Source organism: Salvelinus fontinalis, chromosome 12, assembly GCF_029448725.1.
Source record: "Salvelinus fontinalis isolate EN_2023a chromosome 12, ASM2944872v1, whole genome shotgun sequence".
In the NCBI taxonomy this organism is placed as follows: Eukaryota; Metazoa; Chordata; class Actinopteri; order Salmoniformes; family Salmonidae; genus Salvelinus; species Salvelinus fontinalis.
Genome location: NC_074676.1, coordinates 30,911,076 through 30,931,011, shown reverse-complemented (window position 1 = coordinate 30,931,011; position 19,936 = coordinate 30,911,076). Strand labels below are relative to the sequence as shown.

At 41.0% G+C, this 19,936-nt stretch overlaps 1 protein-coding gene across 4 annotated transcripts in view; it reads left to right on the top strand.

Annotated features, from left to right (window-relative positions):
- The first annotated feature begins 188 nt into the window (after window positions 1–188).
- LOC129867147 (VPS9 domain-containing protein 1-like) overlaps window positions 189–19,936 on the top strand; it is a 30,070-nt gene continuing 10,322 nt past the window's right edge. For 2 of the 4 annotated variants that reach the window (XM_055940355.1, XM_055940356.1), the window contains exons 1-13: window positions 190–481; window positions 900–972; window positions 1,834–2,019; window positions 2,103–2,265; window positions 2,607–2,721; window positions 4,961–5,023; window positions 5,409–5,461; window positions 8,738–8,825; window positions 8,930–9,015; window positions 9,135–9,601; window positions 9,697–9,826; window positions 10,957–11,162; window positions 12,959–13,037. In XM_055940355.1, coding sequence (XP_055796330.1) covers window positions 335–481; window positions 900–972; window positions 1,834–2,019; window positions 2,103–2,265; window positions 2,607–2,721; window positions 4,961–5,023; window positions 5,409–5,461; window positions 8,738–8,825; window positions 8,930–9,015; window positions 9,135–9,601; window positions 9,697–9,826; window positions 10,957–11,162; window positions 12,959–13,037 — 1,856 coding nt within the window. In that variant the 5' untranslated portion in view covers window positions 190–334. Of the gene's footprint in view, window positions 482–899; window positions 973–1,833; window positions 2,020–2,102; window positions 2,266–2,606; window positions 2,722–4,960; window positions 5,024–5,408; window positions 5,462–8,737; window positions 8,826–8,929; window positions 9,016–9,134; window positions 9,602–9,696; window positions 9,827–10,956; window positions 11,163–12,958; window positions 13,038–19,936 lie in introns of all 4 variants that reach the window. The other 2 variants (XM_055940357.1, XM_055940354.1) reach the window with 2 other exon arrangements.

Genomic DNA, 19,936 nt, shown 5'->3' with positions numbered 1-19,936 from the left:
AAATCGGTTACGAACAGAGTGGACAATTCTTTGTAGACTTTACCCTTTTTATTTAAAAAATCGCTATGTTTAGGAGTGCAAAGGGCGATTTGAGTTCTTGCACATGCGCACTTCACAGAGTAGGCGTTCCCTATCAATAGTAGGATACGTTCTAGAACACAGCAATAGGATCTTGCTAGCTCTTGCTTGGCTCTGCCCCCTCCTTGCTTGTTCTTCCCACTATGACTATTTGTTTCCCATAGAACACAGCCTGTCGGATCCAATCTTGGGTTAGTTATTTAAAAAATCTGTAGCGCCATCTTGCGGCTGTTGAAATATATACTTCCGTTCGTTCATGCAGAGTTTTTATTCGGAACGATTGGTCACAACAATAACAACAACCACCACCATGGCAGCAGCTGGCGCTGACATGAAGCCCCTTCAAAATGCCATGAAAATAGCTAAAGTGGCTATACAACTGGACGCAGGGAACCGACATAAGGTATTCTTAATGTCAAGCTTTCAATACCCTAACGAAAAAGGATGGAGTCAGAGTGCAGTATAACTTCACTATGCTGCAAATCCTGCCTCCAAAATATATATATTTTCTTACTGCAATATGTTTTATGTTACAGTACAATTGCAGTTCGACTGCAGTTATGCGTCCAAAATACCACAATCGACAGCAGTTTCAAAACTGCGATCTTTTTTGTAAGGTTTGATTTAGAATTACAGTGGTGAACGAGTTTTATAGCCACGAGATATGCTTCGTTGATGACGTAAACAATGCAACATTCTTGTTACATACAGTAGCTAGTTGGTGAGTTGGTATAATGTGCTACCTCTGTTGTAATGCTTGTATTGTAATGTTTCTACAGTAGCCTACTGTTGTAAGTTTACAGCTTTATTTTTTTCTCTAGGAGGCTTACTGTGAATACTTGAGGAGTATCAACTTCATCTCCCACTCACTTTTGGAGGATGCTGTATCGAGGCGTAAGATGAGACGTGGACAATATTCCATTATGCAAAACTAAATAAATCTAATTTCATTCAAGAGGTGCTCTGTAGATAAGAGCTGTTATGGTGCTTTCAGGATGGGACTGCAACTACATTTACATTTAAGTCATTTAGCAGACGCTCTTATCCAGAGCGACTTACAAGTACATACATTCATACTTTTTTGTACTGGCCCCCCGTGGGAATCGAACCCACAACCCTGGCGTTGCAAGCGCCATGCTCTACCAACTGAGCCACACGGGACCCACTACATCTTTATGCCTGACAGTCACTGAGCATAAAGACATCTAAACTCAATCAATCAAGATACTATGACGTGTGTCATCTTTCTCCACTCCATTCAACGCTGCCAGGGCAGGTCTATAAGTCCTTTTAGAACAGTATTTCCCAACCCTGGTTCTTGAGTACCCCCAACAGTAAGCAGTTTCATTGTAGCCCTTGACAAACACACCTCATTCAACTCATTGAGTGCTAGACGATTAGTTGAATCAGGTGTGCTTGTACAATAAACATGTGTACTGTTGGGGGTACTTGAGGACAAGGTTTGGGAAACACTGTTTTAGAAGGTAGAAAATAAACAATTGAACAAGTTCTGGAGTAAGTAGTTGACTGTGTTTGTAGACAAGCACAGGATTACCTCACACATTGATTCCTTTACTCTCTCCTGAAATAATCAACAACACTAAAGAATGACTGTATCAACCTTGATGATGTAGATACTGAGATTTAATCAGTTCTTAGCATTGATTGTTTTAATTTAGTTGCAGTGGGTAGTGGTTACCAGTCGTAAAACTGTTGCTTTTCTCTTCTGCTATTTTGATTTCCTTACTCATCCAGAGGGAGAGATAGTAGCAGTAGAGGTGGAAAAGATGTTGAGGCTGGCTGAGCAGTGTTTGGAGAGAGCCAAGTCCTCCTTCATAGGAAGGAGAGATGAACCTGCAACCCCTACCTCCTACACGACACCTATCAACTTGGCAGCACTCAGCCTGACCACAGCCTTAGCAGTAAGCCCTGGAAAGATTGGTAAATATATTTAGCCCCAAAATTTGCAACGTTTTTCAAATGACTTTTTCCCGAAACGTGTCAACCTCCTGTCCCTCCTCCAGTTTCGCCACAACCAGAAGAGCCGGTTATTTACTCGGGGCCTAAACATAACCCCAGGCCTGGACAGCGCAGAGTTCTCTCTGAGGGTGGAGGGGAGGTCACCACCTTCCTGCCCCCAGAAGTCTTCCAGAGTTTGCAGATAGTGGAGTCACTGGATACCAGGAAGTGAGTTGTTGTCAGAGAAATTGGGGACTAAACAATCAAGGGACAAAAAGGAGAGTTCTAGAAATAGCCACTCAGTGAAATAGAAGGACGCTCTCTGGTTACTGTATTCATGAGATGCCTACATCAGAAGTCACTCTTATCAGTGAATGGTTGTCATCGTAGAACTTTGTTAAATTGTTGAAGAGGTCGATGATTAATACAGAGTTGATTTAATACAGAGTATTCAAATAGTGCAGAACTGAAATTCACATTGTAAGCCACCGCAGTCATAGACTTGATACATTTTATACCTTTGGTAACATGTGACTTAACATTTTTGTATGTTTTTGTGTCTATTAAAGGGAGCTTACACCCATAGAGGAGGCCTCGCGGTTGAACCAGAAGTTGAAAGAAAATTATGAAGCTCGTCTGGCCCGACTCCCCCCTGCTCAGGCCCGTACACAGAAGACTTCCCTGGTCAGTCTTTGTGTGGTATTCACTTATACCAAAGAGACACCACATTCAGTTTAACCAAACTTTACTTTGCAACCATGATTTTAGAATATCCCCAAAGTTGGATAAATTGAAGGATCTTGTAAATTAACTGGCTGCTATTTTAATTCACAGTTGTGTGTCAGATTACAGTAGAACACCGAAGCAAAGCAGAAAGGTTGTGAGATTCACACAGCTGTTATATCCACTACATATGAGTTTGACACACATGAGTACCATCTGATGTTGGTATGAGTCAGAGTTGGATCCAACAAGAACTCAGCATCCTGTGTCCTCTACATTAATTATGTCCATCAGTTCTGGGACGCTCCTATGGTGGGTATTTAGAGCAGTAGACTTGCAGAAAACAGCTTCAAATGAAGTAGTCTGATAACATGGAAATAAGAAATTATTCATGCTTGACGCAAGTGTACTCATTGTTTTATCTATTTCATATTTATTTTTAAATATACTACTCTGGGTTTTGCATTGAAGCACAATCGCATGCATGCACGAGACTAGTGTCATGTGAATCCATACAAGGTTCACGCCCCTTCAAGGTGATTAGGGATTCGATTCGTTTGGACTTTATTTGGCGCGCCACACGCTCTTGTTGGATTCGAGTTTTAGTTGAGAAATCAACAGGATTAGTGACTCACTCTAAGGTTAGAGATTGAAGCGAAATACGGTCAGAATACAAACGACAGCGGGCAGCTTTTTTTTATTTTTTTTTCCTCTTCATGATCGCGTTGTCGTGTCCTTCAAGGAATACTAGTTTTACTTTTCCACGCGTTTTAGTCGCGTAGAACAAAAAAACATTTGAAATCCCACGATTTAGATGCCAAGAATGTTTCGGCGACATAACGGCCAAATGGATCTGCGGGCTCATTGGGAAAAATTGAAGGAATTTGTGAAGGTACTTTTTATGTCCATGTAGTTTTATTGTTTCAGTTACGTTTTACCCACACACTACTATACAAGATGTATGCCGCGTTTAAAACAACTGGGAACTCGGAAATCTCAGACTTTAGTGCGTTCACGACAACTCTTTTCGAGGTTCTCAGTTGTCTTGAAAGCACCAGTAACACAAACTACTGCACATGTACTCACAGGGTGACTAGTAAGCATTTCACTGTAAGGTATACTACACCTGTTGCATTCGGCGCACGTGACAAATTAACGTTTATTTGATTTAGTAGTAGGATCGTTCCCAATGAGAGCGATATATACACTATACATACAAAGGTATGTGGACACACCTTCAAATGAGTGGATTTGGCTATTTCAGCCACACCTGTTGCAGACCGGTATAAATTTCGAACACAGAGCCATGCAATCTCCATAGACAAACACTGACAGTAGAATGGCCTTACTGAAGAGCACAGTGATTTTCCAACGTGGCACCATCATAGGATGGTCTTGGGCTTTTGACCATTTCTTCGGATTCCTCATGTCTAACTCATTGTTAGAAAAAGTTTGGTCCAGTTATATATTTATGAGGTATTATACACTGAGTGTACAAAACATTGAGAACCTGCTCTTTCCATGACTTAGCTTTCACCTGGATTCACCTGGTCAGTCTGATGTCACTTGTTAAATCCGATTCAATCAGTGTAGCTGAAGGGGAGGAGACAGATTAAATAAGGATTTTCTTAACCCTTGAGACAATTGAGACATGGATTTTGTATGTGTGCCATTGAGACAAAATATTGAAGTTCCTTTGAACAGGGTATGGTAGTAGGTGCCAGACGCACCAGTATGTGTGTCAAGAACTGCAACTCTGCTGGGGTTTTCCACGCTCAACAGCATCCTGTGTGTATCAAGAATGGTCTACCACCCAAAGGACATCTAGCCAACATGACACAATGCGGGGGGTCAATCATTTCTTGTGCTTTTTGAGGTGGAACGACCCAGTAGAAGTGACCTCTCCAGGAGCTTACTCAAGTGCAATCAATGACAACCCTTAACCTATGAAGTTTTGTTGTTCAGACCCTGATGAGCCATATAATGCAATCGGCCAACAGTCAGCCTACCTCAGGCAATTACTGGTTGTAGTGTTGAGGTGATAACATTTTGTTTACCTTTCAACTAGAATTCTTCCTCCTGGAAAATATTACTTGTCTTATCTCTCACACAATGTATTTAGGACATTTCTGACATGCATGTATCATCTCTTGAAGTAGTCTGGAAATGTAAAATATTAATACATTTTCTTTCAACGCAGACACTCTCTCTTCAGAGGCAGATGATGGAGAACCTGATCATTGCCAAGGCCAGGCAAGATGCTGTATCCTTCTGTTAATGTGGACTTTCGGGGTCAGTTTGATATTATATAAGTCTAGGAGTCAATTGGGTAAGAATGTCCTCTTGATTAAGTTACACCAGGATCCAAATTATGGCATCATGGCTGAATGAGCCTTACCTGTGATCCTTGGTAAACACATTCCAGACACCCCATGTTATGTCTCCTGTAACTGTGTCATAAGAGGACCCTCAAGTTACATCATCTATTATAGTGACTGACCTGTTAGTGTTGTGTGAAAGTAGCTACCTTCTGAGAGAATTTATGCTATTGGTTATCCATGGGGATAGGCATGTAGCTTTGGGGTGTGCTGCTGTTTTATGTTTAGATCCAGTGGACATTTGGGAAGGGTTCCTTAATACGTGTGAAGCTCCAAAGGAAGATGGAGGAGAGGAGACTGCGGCTGCAGGAGGAGGCCAACAGGTGAGCATTTGTCCCCTCTGACAGTAGAACTCGGTACACATCACAGTTCAAGACTGTTGAATGGCTTTACAGGCGAACCACATCAGTAATGTCTGTAGTACAAGTGCTGCTACTTTGTAGGAATTGGAATAAGAACAGAAACCTGACACTTGTGTATTTGCAGTTAAGTTTAGAATACTTCAGAACCATCTCCCCTCATTAACCTGTACTGCTCTGGTGTTCCGCCAGCGGAACTCCTCCCACATTCCACTGAAAAGGCAGAGTGCGAAATTCAAAAGATATTTTTTAGAAATATCCTAAGTCCAATAAGGCAAATGAAAGGTACACATCTTGTGAATCCAGCCAACATGTCCGATTTTTACAATGTTTTACAGCGAAAAAACAGCACGTATATTTATGTCAGCTCACCACCAAATACAAAAAAATAGACATTTTTCACAGCACAGGTAGCATGCACAAAGCCATCTAGAAGAAAAAGAAACGCACACCTATGTAGGCGAGGTGCTGGCTAGCGGAGTAGAAAACTTGAAAATAAAGGAGAGCCGCACACTCTGGGAGCTCAGATGCAAAAATATTTAATTACCAACGTTTCGACAGGCAAGCTGTCTTCATCAGGGTACAATCACAGACACTGCGGGATGACTCGTTTATATATAGTGTCAAGACACACAGGTGTCTGTAATCATGGCCAACAGTGGCCTAATATCATTGGTTAATTACTCATATTAAAACGGCATAGAATGAGCAACATACAATTAATACAAATGGATAGCATACGATCATAGACTCACTAAAGACCACACAAGCCTGCAAACAACCACAATGGCAAAGTCACAACAAACACAACAATCACAAGAATGGCTTCAGATCAAAGTCCACATTAAGACCAAAGGGAGCAAGGGTCTTTAAATTAAATATCCAAGCAGCCTCTCGTCTTAACAATAAATTATCAAGGTCACCCCCTCTCCTAGGGAGGGTGACATGTTCGATGCCAATATAACGCAAAGATGAAATCGAGTGGCCTGCCTCCAAGAAGTGGGCCGCAACTGGGTAGGTCAAGTTTTTGCACCTAATGGTGCTACGATGCTCTGAGATGCGTACTTTTAATTCACGCTTTGTTTTACCCACATAATTTTTACCACAAGGACAAGTTATGAGATAAATAACTGCCTTAGTGGAGCACGTAATAACACCTTTGATTGGGATCGATGTCCCTGTTTGTGGATGTTTGAAGGATCTGCATTTATAAGTGCCATTGCATTGGGCACAGCCATTACACTTATAATTACCATCAATAGGGGCGCAAATAGACGTTGTTCAGGAATATCTTGGGGGGTTAAATCAGAGTGTACCAATTGGTCTCGGAGATTTCTGCCCCGCAGCATGCACAAAGCCAACCTAACTAACCAAGAACCAACTTAACTAACCAACAAACAACTTCATCAGATGACAGTCTTATAACATGTTATTCAATAAATCTATGTTTTGTTCGAAAAATGTGTATATTTCAGGTATAAATCATAGTTTACATTGCAGCTACAATCAGAAATTGCACCGAAAGCAGCCATAATAATTACAGACACCAACGTCAAATACCTAATTACTCATCATAAAACATTTCTGAAAAATACATAGTGTACAGCAAATGAAAGACAGGCATCTTGTGATTCCAGACAATATTTCCGATTTATTAAGTGTTTTACAGCGAAAACACAATATAGCATTATATTAGCTTACCACAATAGCCAGAAACACAAGCCATTTCCCAGTAGCAAAAGTTAGCGATCGTAACAAACCAGCAAAATATATAAAATTTGACTAACCTTGATATGCTTCATCAGATGACAGTCCTATAACATCAGGTTATACATACACTTATGTTTTGTTTGAAAATGTGCATATTTAGAGCTGAAATCAGTGGTTATACATTGTGCTAACGTAGCTACTTTTTCCCACAACGTCCGGATATTTTTCGGACACTTTTTCTCACACACATATTCTGACCAAATAGCTATTCATAAACATAACAAAAAAATACATGTTGTATAGGAAATGATAGATACATTAGTTCTTAATGAAATCGCCGTGTTAGAATTCTAAAAATAACTTCATTACGACATACAGCTTCGGTATAGCTAGAGAGTACCCAAAAGCTGGGCGCCAACGACTAGTTCACATGTACGACAGATATATGAAATAGCATCATAAAATGTTTCCTACTTTTGCTGATCTTTCATCAGAATGTTGGACAAGGGGTCCTTTGTCAAGAACAATCGTTGTTTGGATTTAGAATGGCCTTTTTCCCTCTCGATTTAGCAAGCACACTAGCCAAGTGGCACAAATCTCTCCATGTCAACAAACGGAAGAGAACGGAACACGGCAAAACTCCCGAAAAAATGTCAATAATCTGATTAAACTATATTGAAAAAAACATACTTTACGATGATATGGTCACATGTATCAAATAAAATCAAAGCCGGAGATAGTAGTCGCCTATAACGAAAGCTTTTCATAAGGCAATCCCCGGTTCCTTCTCGCACCTTCCTGAAAACAGGAAATGGGTGACACGTCATTCCAAGAAGATTTATTCCACTTCAGACCAAGATAAACACTCCATTTCTTCTCTCACTGCCTCTTGACATCCAGGGGAAGGTGTATGACGTGCATGTATACTAATACGTATCGTGCCCATTTATAGGCAGGACGTAGAACAGAGCCTCGATTTCAGACTTTCCACTTCCTGGTCAGGAAGTTTGTGCCAAATGAGTTCTGTTTTACTCACAGATATAATTCAAACGGTTTTAGAAACTAGAGAGTGTTTTCTATCCAATAGTAATAATAATATGCATATTGTACGAGCAAGAATTGAGTACGAGGCCGTTTAAATTGGGCACGATTTTGCCCCAAAGTGAAAACAGCGCCCTCTGTCCTCAACTGGTTTTAACCACTCAATCCACCCTTAATTTAAATCTTCTGATATGTAGTATGAAAGTAATTGAAATGGTGCTTGGAGCTGAGCTCCAGTTGCATCCATGTATCTGAGTAAGGGCTACTGAGTGGCACAGGGGTCTAAGGCACTGCATCTGAGTGCTTGAGGCGTCACTACAGACACCCTGGTTTGATTCCAGGCTGTATCACAACCGGCCGTGATTGGGAGTCCCATAGGGCCCAGCGTTGGCCGGTGTAGGCCGTCATTATAAAAAACAATCTGTTAACTGACTTGCCTGGTTAAATAAAGGTTAAATAAAAAAATCAATGTGTCTGTGCTGTATGCAGGAGGTTTGCCGCATCTGGAACAATTACTGCAGAAGAACAGGAGCAACGTGTTCTGTACACAAATGTTTTGGAATATGAACAAGATCATGTGAGTTCAAAGTGCAGTGACAACTTGACAAGTTATTGTGTCGATAAGTGAACTTTAGTGTTTCCTGTCGAGTTGTCCTCATCCTGTGTATGTTTGACTTATAGGACTGGCCCAAGCTATGGAAAACCAACATTAAGAAAAATCCTAATGATGCCACATTGGTTTCTGGGCTTGTTTCATGTCTTCTCAGGTACCAAACACGAGGCCGCACAAGGCAGTCCTAGTCCTATATTTTTCCATACATAATGTTGCTTAATTTCCTTTTGAATAGAGGAGTAATTTTTATTGTGTGCTTTGTGTGTATCCTAGCTGTCCAGACCACCCTGTGATGATGCTACTGAAAAGGCTCCAGTACAGAGTTTACAACAGGCTCTACCCAATCGTGAGTAAGAGTCTCCCTGCAAGTCCTGCCCTGCCCATGAAACCCTCCCACAGCGCTCAGAGCCTGTTGATGTCAGACTCTCATCAGAACGTGTCAAAATCAGAAGTGGGCCACAGTATGTCCTCCGATGCCTCTCTCAATATCTCCTTCTCCCATGACCATATTGCTAACGAGGAGGATAGTGATGGGCCCCATACACTGGACAGGGAGAATTCGTTTGAGGATCTGGAGCAGTTTCTGACACAGCTGGACTGGGCTCCATCACATGGGGACCCTGACGTGACCTTTGAACAATCACAGTTGGATCAGGAGGAGTCTCTCGTTCAAGACTTGGAGATGCGTGATCTCAAAGAACACCTCAAGGCTATTGTGAAGGACATCCATATTGCCATTGGTTAGTATGAGTTCAAATGTACTATGTAGTAGACCTCATGTTTTGCAGTGTTTTCTAATTGTTGAGGGAAATGTATGAAAATAACTTTGTTGCAGATCAACTGCTGTCGCTATGTCTGCTCTCCTTTGAGTGTCTGAACACAGCCAGTTCTAAGGACCTGTGTGTGGCCAGTATAGAAGAAGCCTTCTTCACTCCCCTCTGGAGCTCTTTGTTGGCTCTCTTCAGGTAATCTTCTGTCTTTTTTTATTTTTGTAGTTATGATCACTTGCCCATATTTTGTGGCAAAAACTAGTGATTGGGGTTTTGAAATAATTTCATTATTCGAATAGTCTCATACATTTCTGTAGGATATCCAGATATTCGAATTACATGTGTGTTATTTTTTTTTTTTATACAACTTACGGTTTTAACCTAAGGACTGCTGGCACTCTATTGCTTAAGCTGCGGAGGGGGCAGTGTGTGTGAGAGGGAGAGCAGACAAAGGGAGAGGGAGAGGCGCCAAGGCAACACGGTGACAGCCAAGACTAGCTAACTTGTAGCAGCCACAATGTTATTTATCATCCCATATATCAGTGCCTGTCTTGACTAGAGAAGCTAACCAGCTATAGCTATCTAGGCTAATTGAGGCCACATGCCGCTTTCTCCCCAACTCCATTCAGATAAAACAACCGCTTACCTGTTGTTGCTCAGTGGTAGCCTACTCCTTCTCATTTCGCTAACTTTTCATTCTGTGATTTTATTCCATCTTGCATTGCGTTAGTGAACTATCACTCCACTTGCTACACTAAGTCTCTGCTGAATTTAATTAGCTAACATAAATAACAAGCTACACATGTGAAGGTTACCAGTTGACTACCGGTCTTTTTTATGGGGTGCACGTCATAAAACCTACATTGGAAAGTTTGATTTATTAAATTAATCATTTTAAATGTCATGGTATATCCTATATGTAACAATGTCACATGGATATCTTATTTACGTTTAGGAAAAGTATTTTCAGTGTTAAAAATCCTAGAATTTGAATACTAACGTCCGTTCGGATATTCGAATAGCCGTGCACATCCCTAGTAAAAGCTTCTTGTTTGCAAAGGGAGTTGGATGTCAGGCAGTGGTCGGTAGATGGCGTCAGTATGCTACAACTAGAAACTGTTCTCCTATTATCCTGCTGCGTGGTTGATTATGCGTATCAGTGTAGTGAGATGATTAACATACCTGTGATTCAACCATTCCTTGACGTATTCAATCTAATGTCCATTTAGAAAGGTAGTTCAGTGTGAAGCTGGTGTCAGTCATGTCACACTACTTGTTGATTTGGCATGGTTACCTCTTGTATCTTTGTGTCCTGGACTATGAAGGAAGGTCCATAGAGAGAAGGAGCTGTCCTTTGAGTCCAGTATGAGGCTGTATCGGGATGCCTCACCTGGTGATGTTGGTGTCGCATCGAAACTGTACCCCCAGGACCCTGTCGTGCTGCATGGTTCCTACCCCTATGATTCGGCAGTGCAAGAGCTTCGCTTGCTGTGCAGAGATTGCTGTCCCCAGAGAAAGCTGGAGTGCATTGGTGAGTAAGACCTCACTGGACAATGATAGTGTGGGAAGTGTTCTTTACATTGCTCATACTGCGGAAGCATTTAATTGGGGGGAAACCCCATGTTTCTCTGCTCCAATAACATCCAATACACAATGTTCTTTTATTTCAGACAGGCTGGAATCTGTTTTGACTTGTTTGTGTGATGTTATTGATGTTTTCCATATGCCTACAGTTGGAAGTTTACATACACCTTAGCCAAATACATTTAAACTCAGTTTTTCACAATTCCAGACATTTAATCATAGTACAAATTCCCTGTTTTAGGTCAGTTAGGATCACCACTTTATTTTAAGAATGTGAAATGCCAAAATAATAGCAGAGAATGATTTATTTCAGCTTTTATTTCTTTCATCACATTCCCAGTGGGTCAGAAGTTTACATGCACTCAATTAGTATTTGGTAGCATTGCCTTTTTAAATTGTTTAGCTTGGGTCAAATGTTTCTGGTAGCCTTCCACAAGCTTCCCACAATAAGTTGGGTGAATTTTGGCCCATTCCTCCTGACAGAGCTGGTGTAACTGAGTTAGGTTTGTAGGACTCCTTGCTCGCACACACTTTTTCAGTTCTGCCCACAAATGTTCTATAGGATTGAGGTCAGGGCTTTGTGATGGCCACTCCAATACCTTGACTTTGTTGTCCTTAAGCCATTTTGCCACAACTTTGGAAGTATGCTTGGGGTCATTGTCCATTTGGAAGACCCATTTTCGACCAAGCTTTAACTTCCTGACTGATGTCTTGAGATGTTGCTTCAATATATCCACATAATTTTCGTTCCTCATGATGCCATCTATTTTGAAGTGCACCAGTCCCTCCTGCAGCAAAGCACCCCCACAACATGATGCTGCCACTCCCGTGCTTCACAGTTGGGATGGTGTTCTTTGGCTTGCAAGCATCCCCCTTTTTCCGTCAAACATAACAATGGTCATTATGGCCAAACAGTTCTATTTTTGTTTCATCAGACCAGAGAACATTTATCCAAAAAGTACGATCTTTGTCCCCATGTACAGTTGCAAACCGTAGTCTGGCTTTTTTATGGCGGTTTTAGAGCAATGATTTCTTCTTTGCTGAGCGGCCTTTTCAGGTTATGACGAAAAATGACTCGTTTTACTGTGGATATAGATACTTTTGTACCTGTTTCCTCCAGCATCTTCACAAGGTCCTTTGCTGTTATTCTGGGATTGATGTATGCTGGCTGCGTGGTCCCATGGTATTTATGCTTGCGTACTATTGTTTGTACAGATGAACGTGGTACCTTCAGGCCTTTGGAAATTGCTCCCAAGGATGAACCAGACTTGTGGAGGTCTACAATTAGTTTTCTGACGTCTTGGCTGATTTCTTTTGATTTCCCCATGATGTCAAGCAAATAGGCACTGAGTTTGAAGGTAGGCGTTGAAATACATCCACAGGTCCACCTCCAATTGACTCAAATGATGTCAATTAGCCTAACAGAAGCTTCTCAAGCCATGACATCATTTTCTGGAATTTTCCGAGCTGTTTAAAGGCAGTCAACTTAGTGTATGTAAACTTCTGACCCACTAGAATTGTAATGCAGTGAAATAATCTGTCTGTAAACAATTGTCGGAAAAATGACTTGTCATGCACAAAGTAGATGTCCTAACCGACTTGCCAAAACTATTTTTTGTTATCAAGAAATTTGTGGAGTGGTTGAAAAACGAGTTTTAATGACTCCAACCTAAGTGTATGTAAACTTCCGACTTCAACTGTATGTGTTAGTCACCTTTTGTTTTGCGTCCTGTTCTGTTGCAGTTCGAACGTTGCGTCTGATCTGTGCTTGTGCTGATGACTACTCCTGCCTTCATGAGGCAGAATCCAAAACCGCAGCCATGTGAGTGTAATACTACAACATTGCTTTTATGGATATGAACATGCTCACATGCTGGACTATGCTCATTTCCCCTCAAATCTCTCACACAGTGCAAACAGTGTTATTTACAGTGCCTTCAGAAAGTATTCACACCTTGACTTTTTCCACATTTTGTTTCAATCTTAATTTAAAATGGACTAATTTGAGATTTTTATTGTCACTGGCCTACACACAATAAATATCCCATAATGTCAAAGTAGAAATGTTTTTACATTTTTTACAAATTAACATAATTAAATAAAATAACTACCTCTATCCAACCACAAAAAACAGGGAGGTTTTCCAATGCCTCACAAAGGGCACCTATTGGTAAAAAAAAAAAAGGGGAGACATTGAATGTCCCTTTGAGCATGGTGTTATTAATTACACTTTGGATGGTGTATCAATACACCCAGTCACTACAAAGATACAGGTATCCTTCCTAACTCATTTGCTGGAGAGGAAGGAAACTGCTCAGGGATTTCACCATAAGCCAAAGGGGACTTTAAAACAGTTTAACGGCTGTGATAGGAGAAAACTGAGGATGGATCAAAGACATTGTAGTTACTCCACAATACTAACCTAATTGACAGTGAAAAGGAAGCCTGTACAGAATACAATATTCCAAAACATGCATCCTGTTTGCTATAAGGCATTAAAGTAAAACTGCAAAAAATGTGGCAATGTTTGGGGCAAATACAACACATTACTGAGTACCACTCTCCAAATTTTCAAGCACAGTGATGACTGGATCGTGTTATGGGTATACTTGTAAGTGTTAAGGACTAGGTAGTTTTTCAGGATAAAAAAAACTGAATGGAGCTAAACACAGGCAAGATCCTGGAGGAAAACCTGGTTGTCTGCTTTCCACCAGAAACTGGGAGATTAATTCCCCTTTCAGCAGGACAATAACCTAAAACACAATGTCAAATCTATGCTGGAGTTGCTTACCAAGATGACATTGAATGTTCATGAGTGGCCTAGTTACAGTGTTGACTTAAATATACTTGAAACTCTATGGCAAGACCTGAAAATGGTTGTCTAGCAATGATCAACAACCAATTTGACTGAGCTTGAGGGATTTTGAAAAGAATAATGGGCCAATGTTGCATAATCTAGATGTGGAAAGCTCTTAGATACTTGCCCAGAAAGACTCATAGCTGTAATCTCTGCCAAAGGTGCTTCAACAAAGTATTGACTCACAGGCTGACTACAAAATCAATTTAGAAATCTATATTATTCAATTATTGCACCCACACTGCTCGCGCATGCCAACGAGCGCCTGCGTTGCCAAGGGCTTTAATAGAAGTCAGTTCTATTTCTGCCGCAGATCTCTTCAGATCTCTGCCTCTCCCATCTCTTCATTGGTTTATAGAAGCAGGTACCCACGTTCCATCTCCTCATTGGTTATACCCACATGGGTGACTGAAAGACAAAATAGGTCGGTGGCTGTAACACGGAACCCAACCGGCTGTTTGCGTGCGCAATCTTGCATTAATGTATTTTGTCCCCCCCAATCAAAAACGTGATCACGACACGCAGGTTAAAATAAACAAAATCTGATCAAATTATAAAGCATTAAACATTTATGGCAATTTAGCTAGTTAGCTTGCACTAGCTAGAAAATTTGTCCTATTTATCTAGCTTGCTGTTGCTAGCTAATTTGTCCTGGGATATAAACATTGAGTTATTTTTTAGCTGAAATGCACAAGGTCCTCTACTCCGCCAATTAATCCACACATAAAACGGTCAACTGAATCGTGTCTGTCTGCATAAAATTCTAATTGAACTAAAGCCCTATTCGCACGGGACCAGTATTACTAGAGAATGTCAGTTATGTAGTTATTACCCCGGCATGTCTGTTTTTTCCAGTGGATTATTCAGACTGGTTTTGTTATAGCAAACTGCCCTGTAATATGTTTTTCGCTCATTCACAATTGACCGTTATGACGGAAGCCTGGAGGCTCTTCTATGCGTGATGATATTTCAAATGTCTAGGGATAGCCTCATGTTGGCCTAATTGCCTTGAGTTCGGAGGAAGTCTAAATGAATAATCCATAACAATAAGAACTGTAACCTACACAGACATTTAATTACCTGATGGATTTGGCAATTTATCAATTAATTGCTCTGTATATTGTCCACTTCATCTTTTAAGAGACGTATGGCACTGGGAAAGTTGATATATGACAAAACAAATCATTCATCTGTAGGCTACATGCATGGCACTTTGTTTTAAGCATAAATTTGTTCCCATGTTCTTACCCAAACTGGGATTCAGCACCTGTTAAACCCTGTAATATCCCTCAAAACACAGGGATGACGATTCGCACGGGGTAAGTATTATTAGAGGACCTTGGCATTTGCTGAAAAACAGTAGGTTTTTAGGGCTGTGATAACCTTCCTTCCAAGTAAAAATTACTGACATGGCAGATTCTGACGGGACTAAAATTACAGATATGGTGAATTTGTGCTCGTGCACATAATTACATGACCTTAGCTCCCCCAGTAAAACTTATCCCATCCGAATAGGGCTTAACAGTGAAATGCTTACTTACGGGCTCTTCCCAACAATGAAGAGAAATAATAGAAAACAATAATACAAGAAATAAATACACAATGAGTAATAACTTGGCTGTACAGTATACACGGGGTACCAGTACCGAGCCGATGTGTAGAGGTACGACGTAATTACAAGCATTTCGCCACACATGCAATATCATTTGCTAAACACGTGTATGTGACCAATAAAATTAGATTTGAGTTAGATATGTACATATCGGTAGGTATAAAGTGGCTAGGCAACAGGATAGATAATTAACAGTAGCAGCAGCTTATGTGAAGAGTCCGGAGTTAGCCCGGGTAGCAATTGATGAACTATTAAGCAGTCTCATGGCTTGATGGTAGAAGCTGTTCAGGGTCCTGTTTGTTCCAGACATGGTGCATTGGTACCGCTTGCCATGCGGTAGCAGAGAGAACAGTCTATGACTTGGGGGGCACCAGTCTTTGACTCCAGCCACCCATAGGCCCATTGCATGAACTTATATTAAGCACATTGCTTCTCTTTATAACAGGAGTATAGCCTACCTGGCTGGCATGAAAATAAACCATGGGGAAAGGTGTCCTCCATTCGCTATTTAAGTGCATAGATGACATGTATTTTTTTCTGCCCCTGTTTCGATACAGTGCATAATGGTCCTTTGTAAATCAAAACAAATTGGGTGACAATATTAGGCTATCACTTGTGAATGATGCTAACATAAGGAACGATGCCTTTTTTTGTTGCGATTTTTATTATTTGTATTTATTTTTTCGAATCAGTGTAGCCTAGCCCATGGGCCTGTATCTTTTAATAAGGTTTGTATCACAACTAAAGTGGCCAAATCACTTCTTAAAACTAAGCACGTTAGTCCGCGTTACAATGGATGTAGCGCCTAACTGGCATACATAAGCAGTACTTGAGTTTCACGTTTGGGGAAGAATTTTCACCATAAAAAGGCACCTTTTTATAATAAGCATTACATGCATAATTGTGTTTGCGGTTACTTTTGATGATGGTGGTTTCCCCTTATTGGAACATTTGCGCTTATAGCCTACTACCATGTGCGCATTGCTGTGCTTATGTGAAGAAATAGTTTATCAACATGTTAAGCTAAATGTTCTTATCTGTTGTGGCAGCCACATTGCGTAAAGATAGTTTGAGGCTAGTGGTTGTATTAATTTGGGATCTATCGCATCCCACAACTGTCCCAGACTATGTTTGGAATATTTATTTCTCGCATAGAATAGGTTGACCTTTGTACTATGGGGGATAGTAGATTGACATAGGCTAGTGCTTTTGCTGTACGTTAGGCCTACTCACATTGTTGGGAGACGAAAAGTAAATGTGGACAGTTCCAATATCTTCAATATGCACCCCGGAATTGGATAAGGACACGCGCAGTAGCGTCCTGAGTGTCTGTCTGCACTTGTAGCCTGTGAGAAAGACCTGATCGCGTGATGGGGAGCCAGGGAGAAGGGCACAACGGCCACTGGCCGCAAAATTCATGGATTTTTTTAGGGTGCATTGCGACCCCACAAAGGGGATGCCACCGTAAAATTGTGAAATTTGTGAAATTTAAAAAGTTAAAATTTAAAACAGTAGATTTTTTTTACAAATTAGATGCACTAAAATGAAAGTAACTTCTGAAAATGAACACTGATTAGTGATATGTCTGATCTCGCGAACAATGTAAAGTATGTATAAATGTGTGAAATCTAGTGCCAAGCGTGTTTATCTTAAACCGAGGCTATTCTGCTGTTGACACTTGTTGAATTATGCAACAGAACATGACAACAGTAATTGAGGCAGTCTGGGTGGCACAGGTGAGTGTATGTAGGCCTAGACATAGCAAGTGTTTAGTGGTTGCAGCCCTGTGCCACCCCTTTAAGCTATTCATATACACTGAGTAAACACAACTTTAACACCTGCTCTATCCATGACTGACGAGGTGAATGCTATGATCCCTTATTGATGTCACTTGTTAAATCCGATTCAAACGGTGTAGATGAAGAGATGGGTTAAAGAAGGATTTTTAAGCCTTCAGACAACAGACATGGATTGTGTATGTGTGCCATTCAGAGGGTGAATGGGCAAGACAAAATATTTAAGTGCCTTTGAACGGGCTATGATCGTAGGTGCCAGGTGCACTGGTTTGTGTCAAGAACTGCAAAGCTGCTGGGTTTTTCACTCTAAACAGTGTCCAGTGTGTATCAAGAATGATCCACCACCCAAAGGACATCCAGCCAACTTGACACAACTGTGGGAAGCATTAGAGTCAACATGGGCCAGCATCCCTGTGGAGCGCTTTCGATGCATTGTAGTCCATGCCCTGACGAATTGAGACTGTTCTGAGGGCAAAAGGGGGTGCAACTCAATATTAGGAAGGTGTTCCTAATGTTTTGTACACTTGGTGTATATGAGTGCATTCTAAGAAAACGAGAAATTTGACAAATTGAATACCTGAATTCCCGCATCCCAGAACTGTTTTTGTCCGTGTCAGTAAAATGTTTTACATGCTATAATTTAGTAAATATCTGATGGATTTTAACAAATTTAAAAGTTAAATATATTTTCATCCATTGTCCAACTTGCATTTATTAGAATACTTTTTCAAACCTTTTAATAATTTTGATGACTATTGCTAGTTAAAGGCCTAGTACTGGATCATATTGTATTAAAGCTGATGAAACTACTACTGTAAAAGTGTAAAAACATTTGTTCAGTGTTGCACTAAATCACCAAAAGTGGACACCCCTTCAAATTAGTGGATTCTGCTATTTCAGCCACACCCGTTGCTGACGTGTATAAAATCGAGCACACAGAGACAAACATTTGCTTTACTGAAGTGTTCAGTGACTTTGAACGTGGCACCGGTCAACTGTGTGATGTTATTGTGAAGTGAAACTTCTAGGCGCAACACCGGCTAGCTGCAAATTGTTACAAGCTCACAGAATGGGACCACCGAGTGCTGAAGCATGAAGTGTGTAAAAATTGTCTGTCCTCGGTTGCAACATTCACTGCAGAGTTCCAAACTGCCTCTGGAAGCAACGTCAGCACAAGAACTGTTCGTCAGGAGATTCATGAAATGGGTTTCCATGGCCGAGCAACCGCATACAAGCCTAAGATCACCATGCACAATGCCAAGCGTCGGCTGGAGTGATGTAAAGCTCACCACCATTGGATTCTGGAGCAGTGGAAAAACGTTCACTGGATTGCTGAATCACACTTCACCATCTGGCAGTCCAATGGACGAATCTGGGTTTGGCGGATGCCAGGAGAACGCTACCTGCCCGGATGCATAGTGCCAACTGTAAAGTTTGGAGGAGGAGTAATGGTCTCAGGCTTTTTTTTGTAGTTCGGGCTAGGCACCTTTGTTCCAGTGAAGGGTAATCAAAATGCTACAGCATACAATGACATTCTGTAGCTGACTCTGTGCTTCCAACTTTATGGCAACAGTTTGGGGAAAGCCCTTTCCTGTTTCAGCATGACAATGTCCGCGTGCACAAAGCGAGGTCCATACAGAAATGATTTGTCGAGATCGGTGTGGAAGAACTTGACTGGCCTGCACAGAGCCCTGACTTCCACCACATCGTACACCTTTGGGATGAATTGGAACACCGACTGCGAGCCAGGCCTAATCGCCCAACATCAGTGCCCGACCTCACTAATGCTCTTGTGGCTGAATGGAAGCAAGTCCCTGCAGCAGTTCCAACATCTAGTGGAAAGCCTTTCCAGAAGAGTGGAGGCTGTTATAGCAGTAAAGGGGGGACCATCTCCATATTACTGCCCATGATTTTGGAATGAGATGTTGGACGAGCAGGTGTCCACATACTTTTGGTCATGTAGTGTATTTCCTGATAGTTGCTGGTTGAAAACTACACAGGACCTTTTACCACCAGGTTTGCATGGGTGGGAGATTCGGCTTTACATGGTGACCTCATCTTGTGGTAAGTTGGTTAATAGACCAATAACAAAGAGTTCCAAACCTCTCTGACAATGGTTAGTTTTCAGTTTTCTCCTTGCCACTCAGACCACTCCCAAACAGTCCTAGGAAAATTCTTGCTTGAGAAATGTTTTGCTAACAGCAATTTAATATTTTTTTATATGGAAATCTGTTAAAGTTACCCAGAAATTATTTTGATATTGATAATAAAGGTTGTATTGAGCCTTTTAACATTCTACATTACCATGGAAATTCTTGCGTCACAATACCAGGTAGTCATTGTTGAGTTTACCAGACAAATTGCTAGGGTTAGTGGTTCGAAGCCCCTTCTATTCATTTTATTTCTATGGCAGCACATGCAGTCAGAGGAGAAAATCTGAGTTAAAAAAATGATAA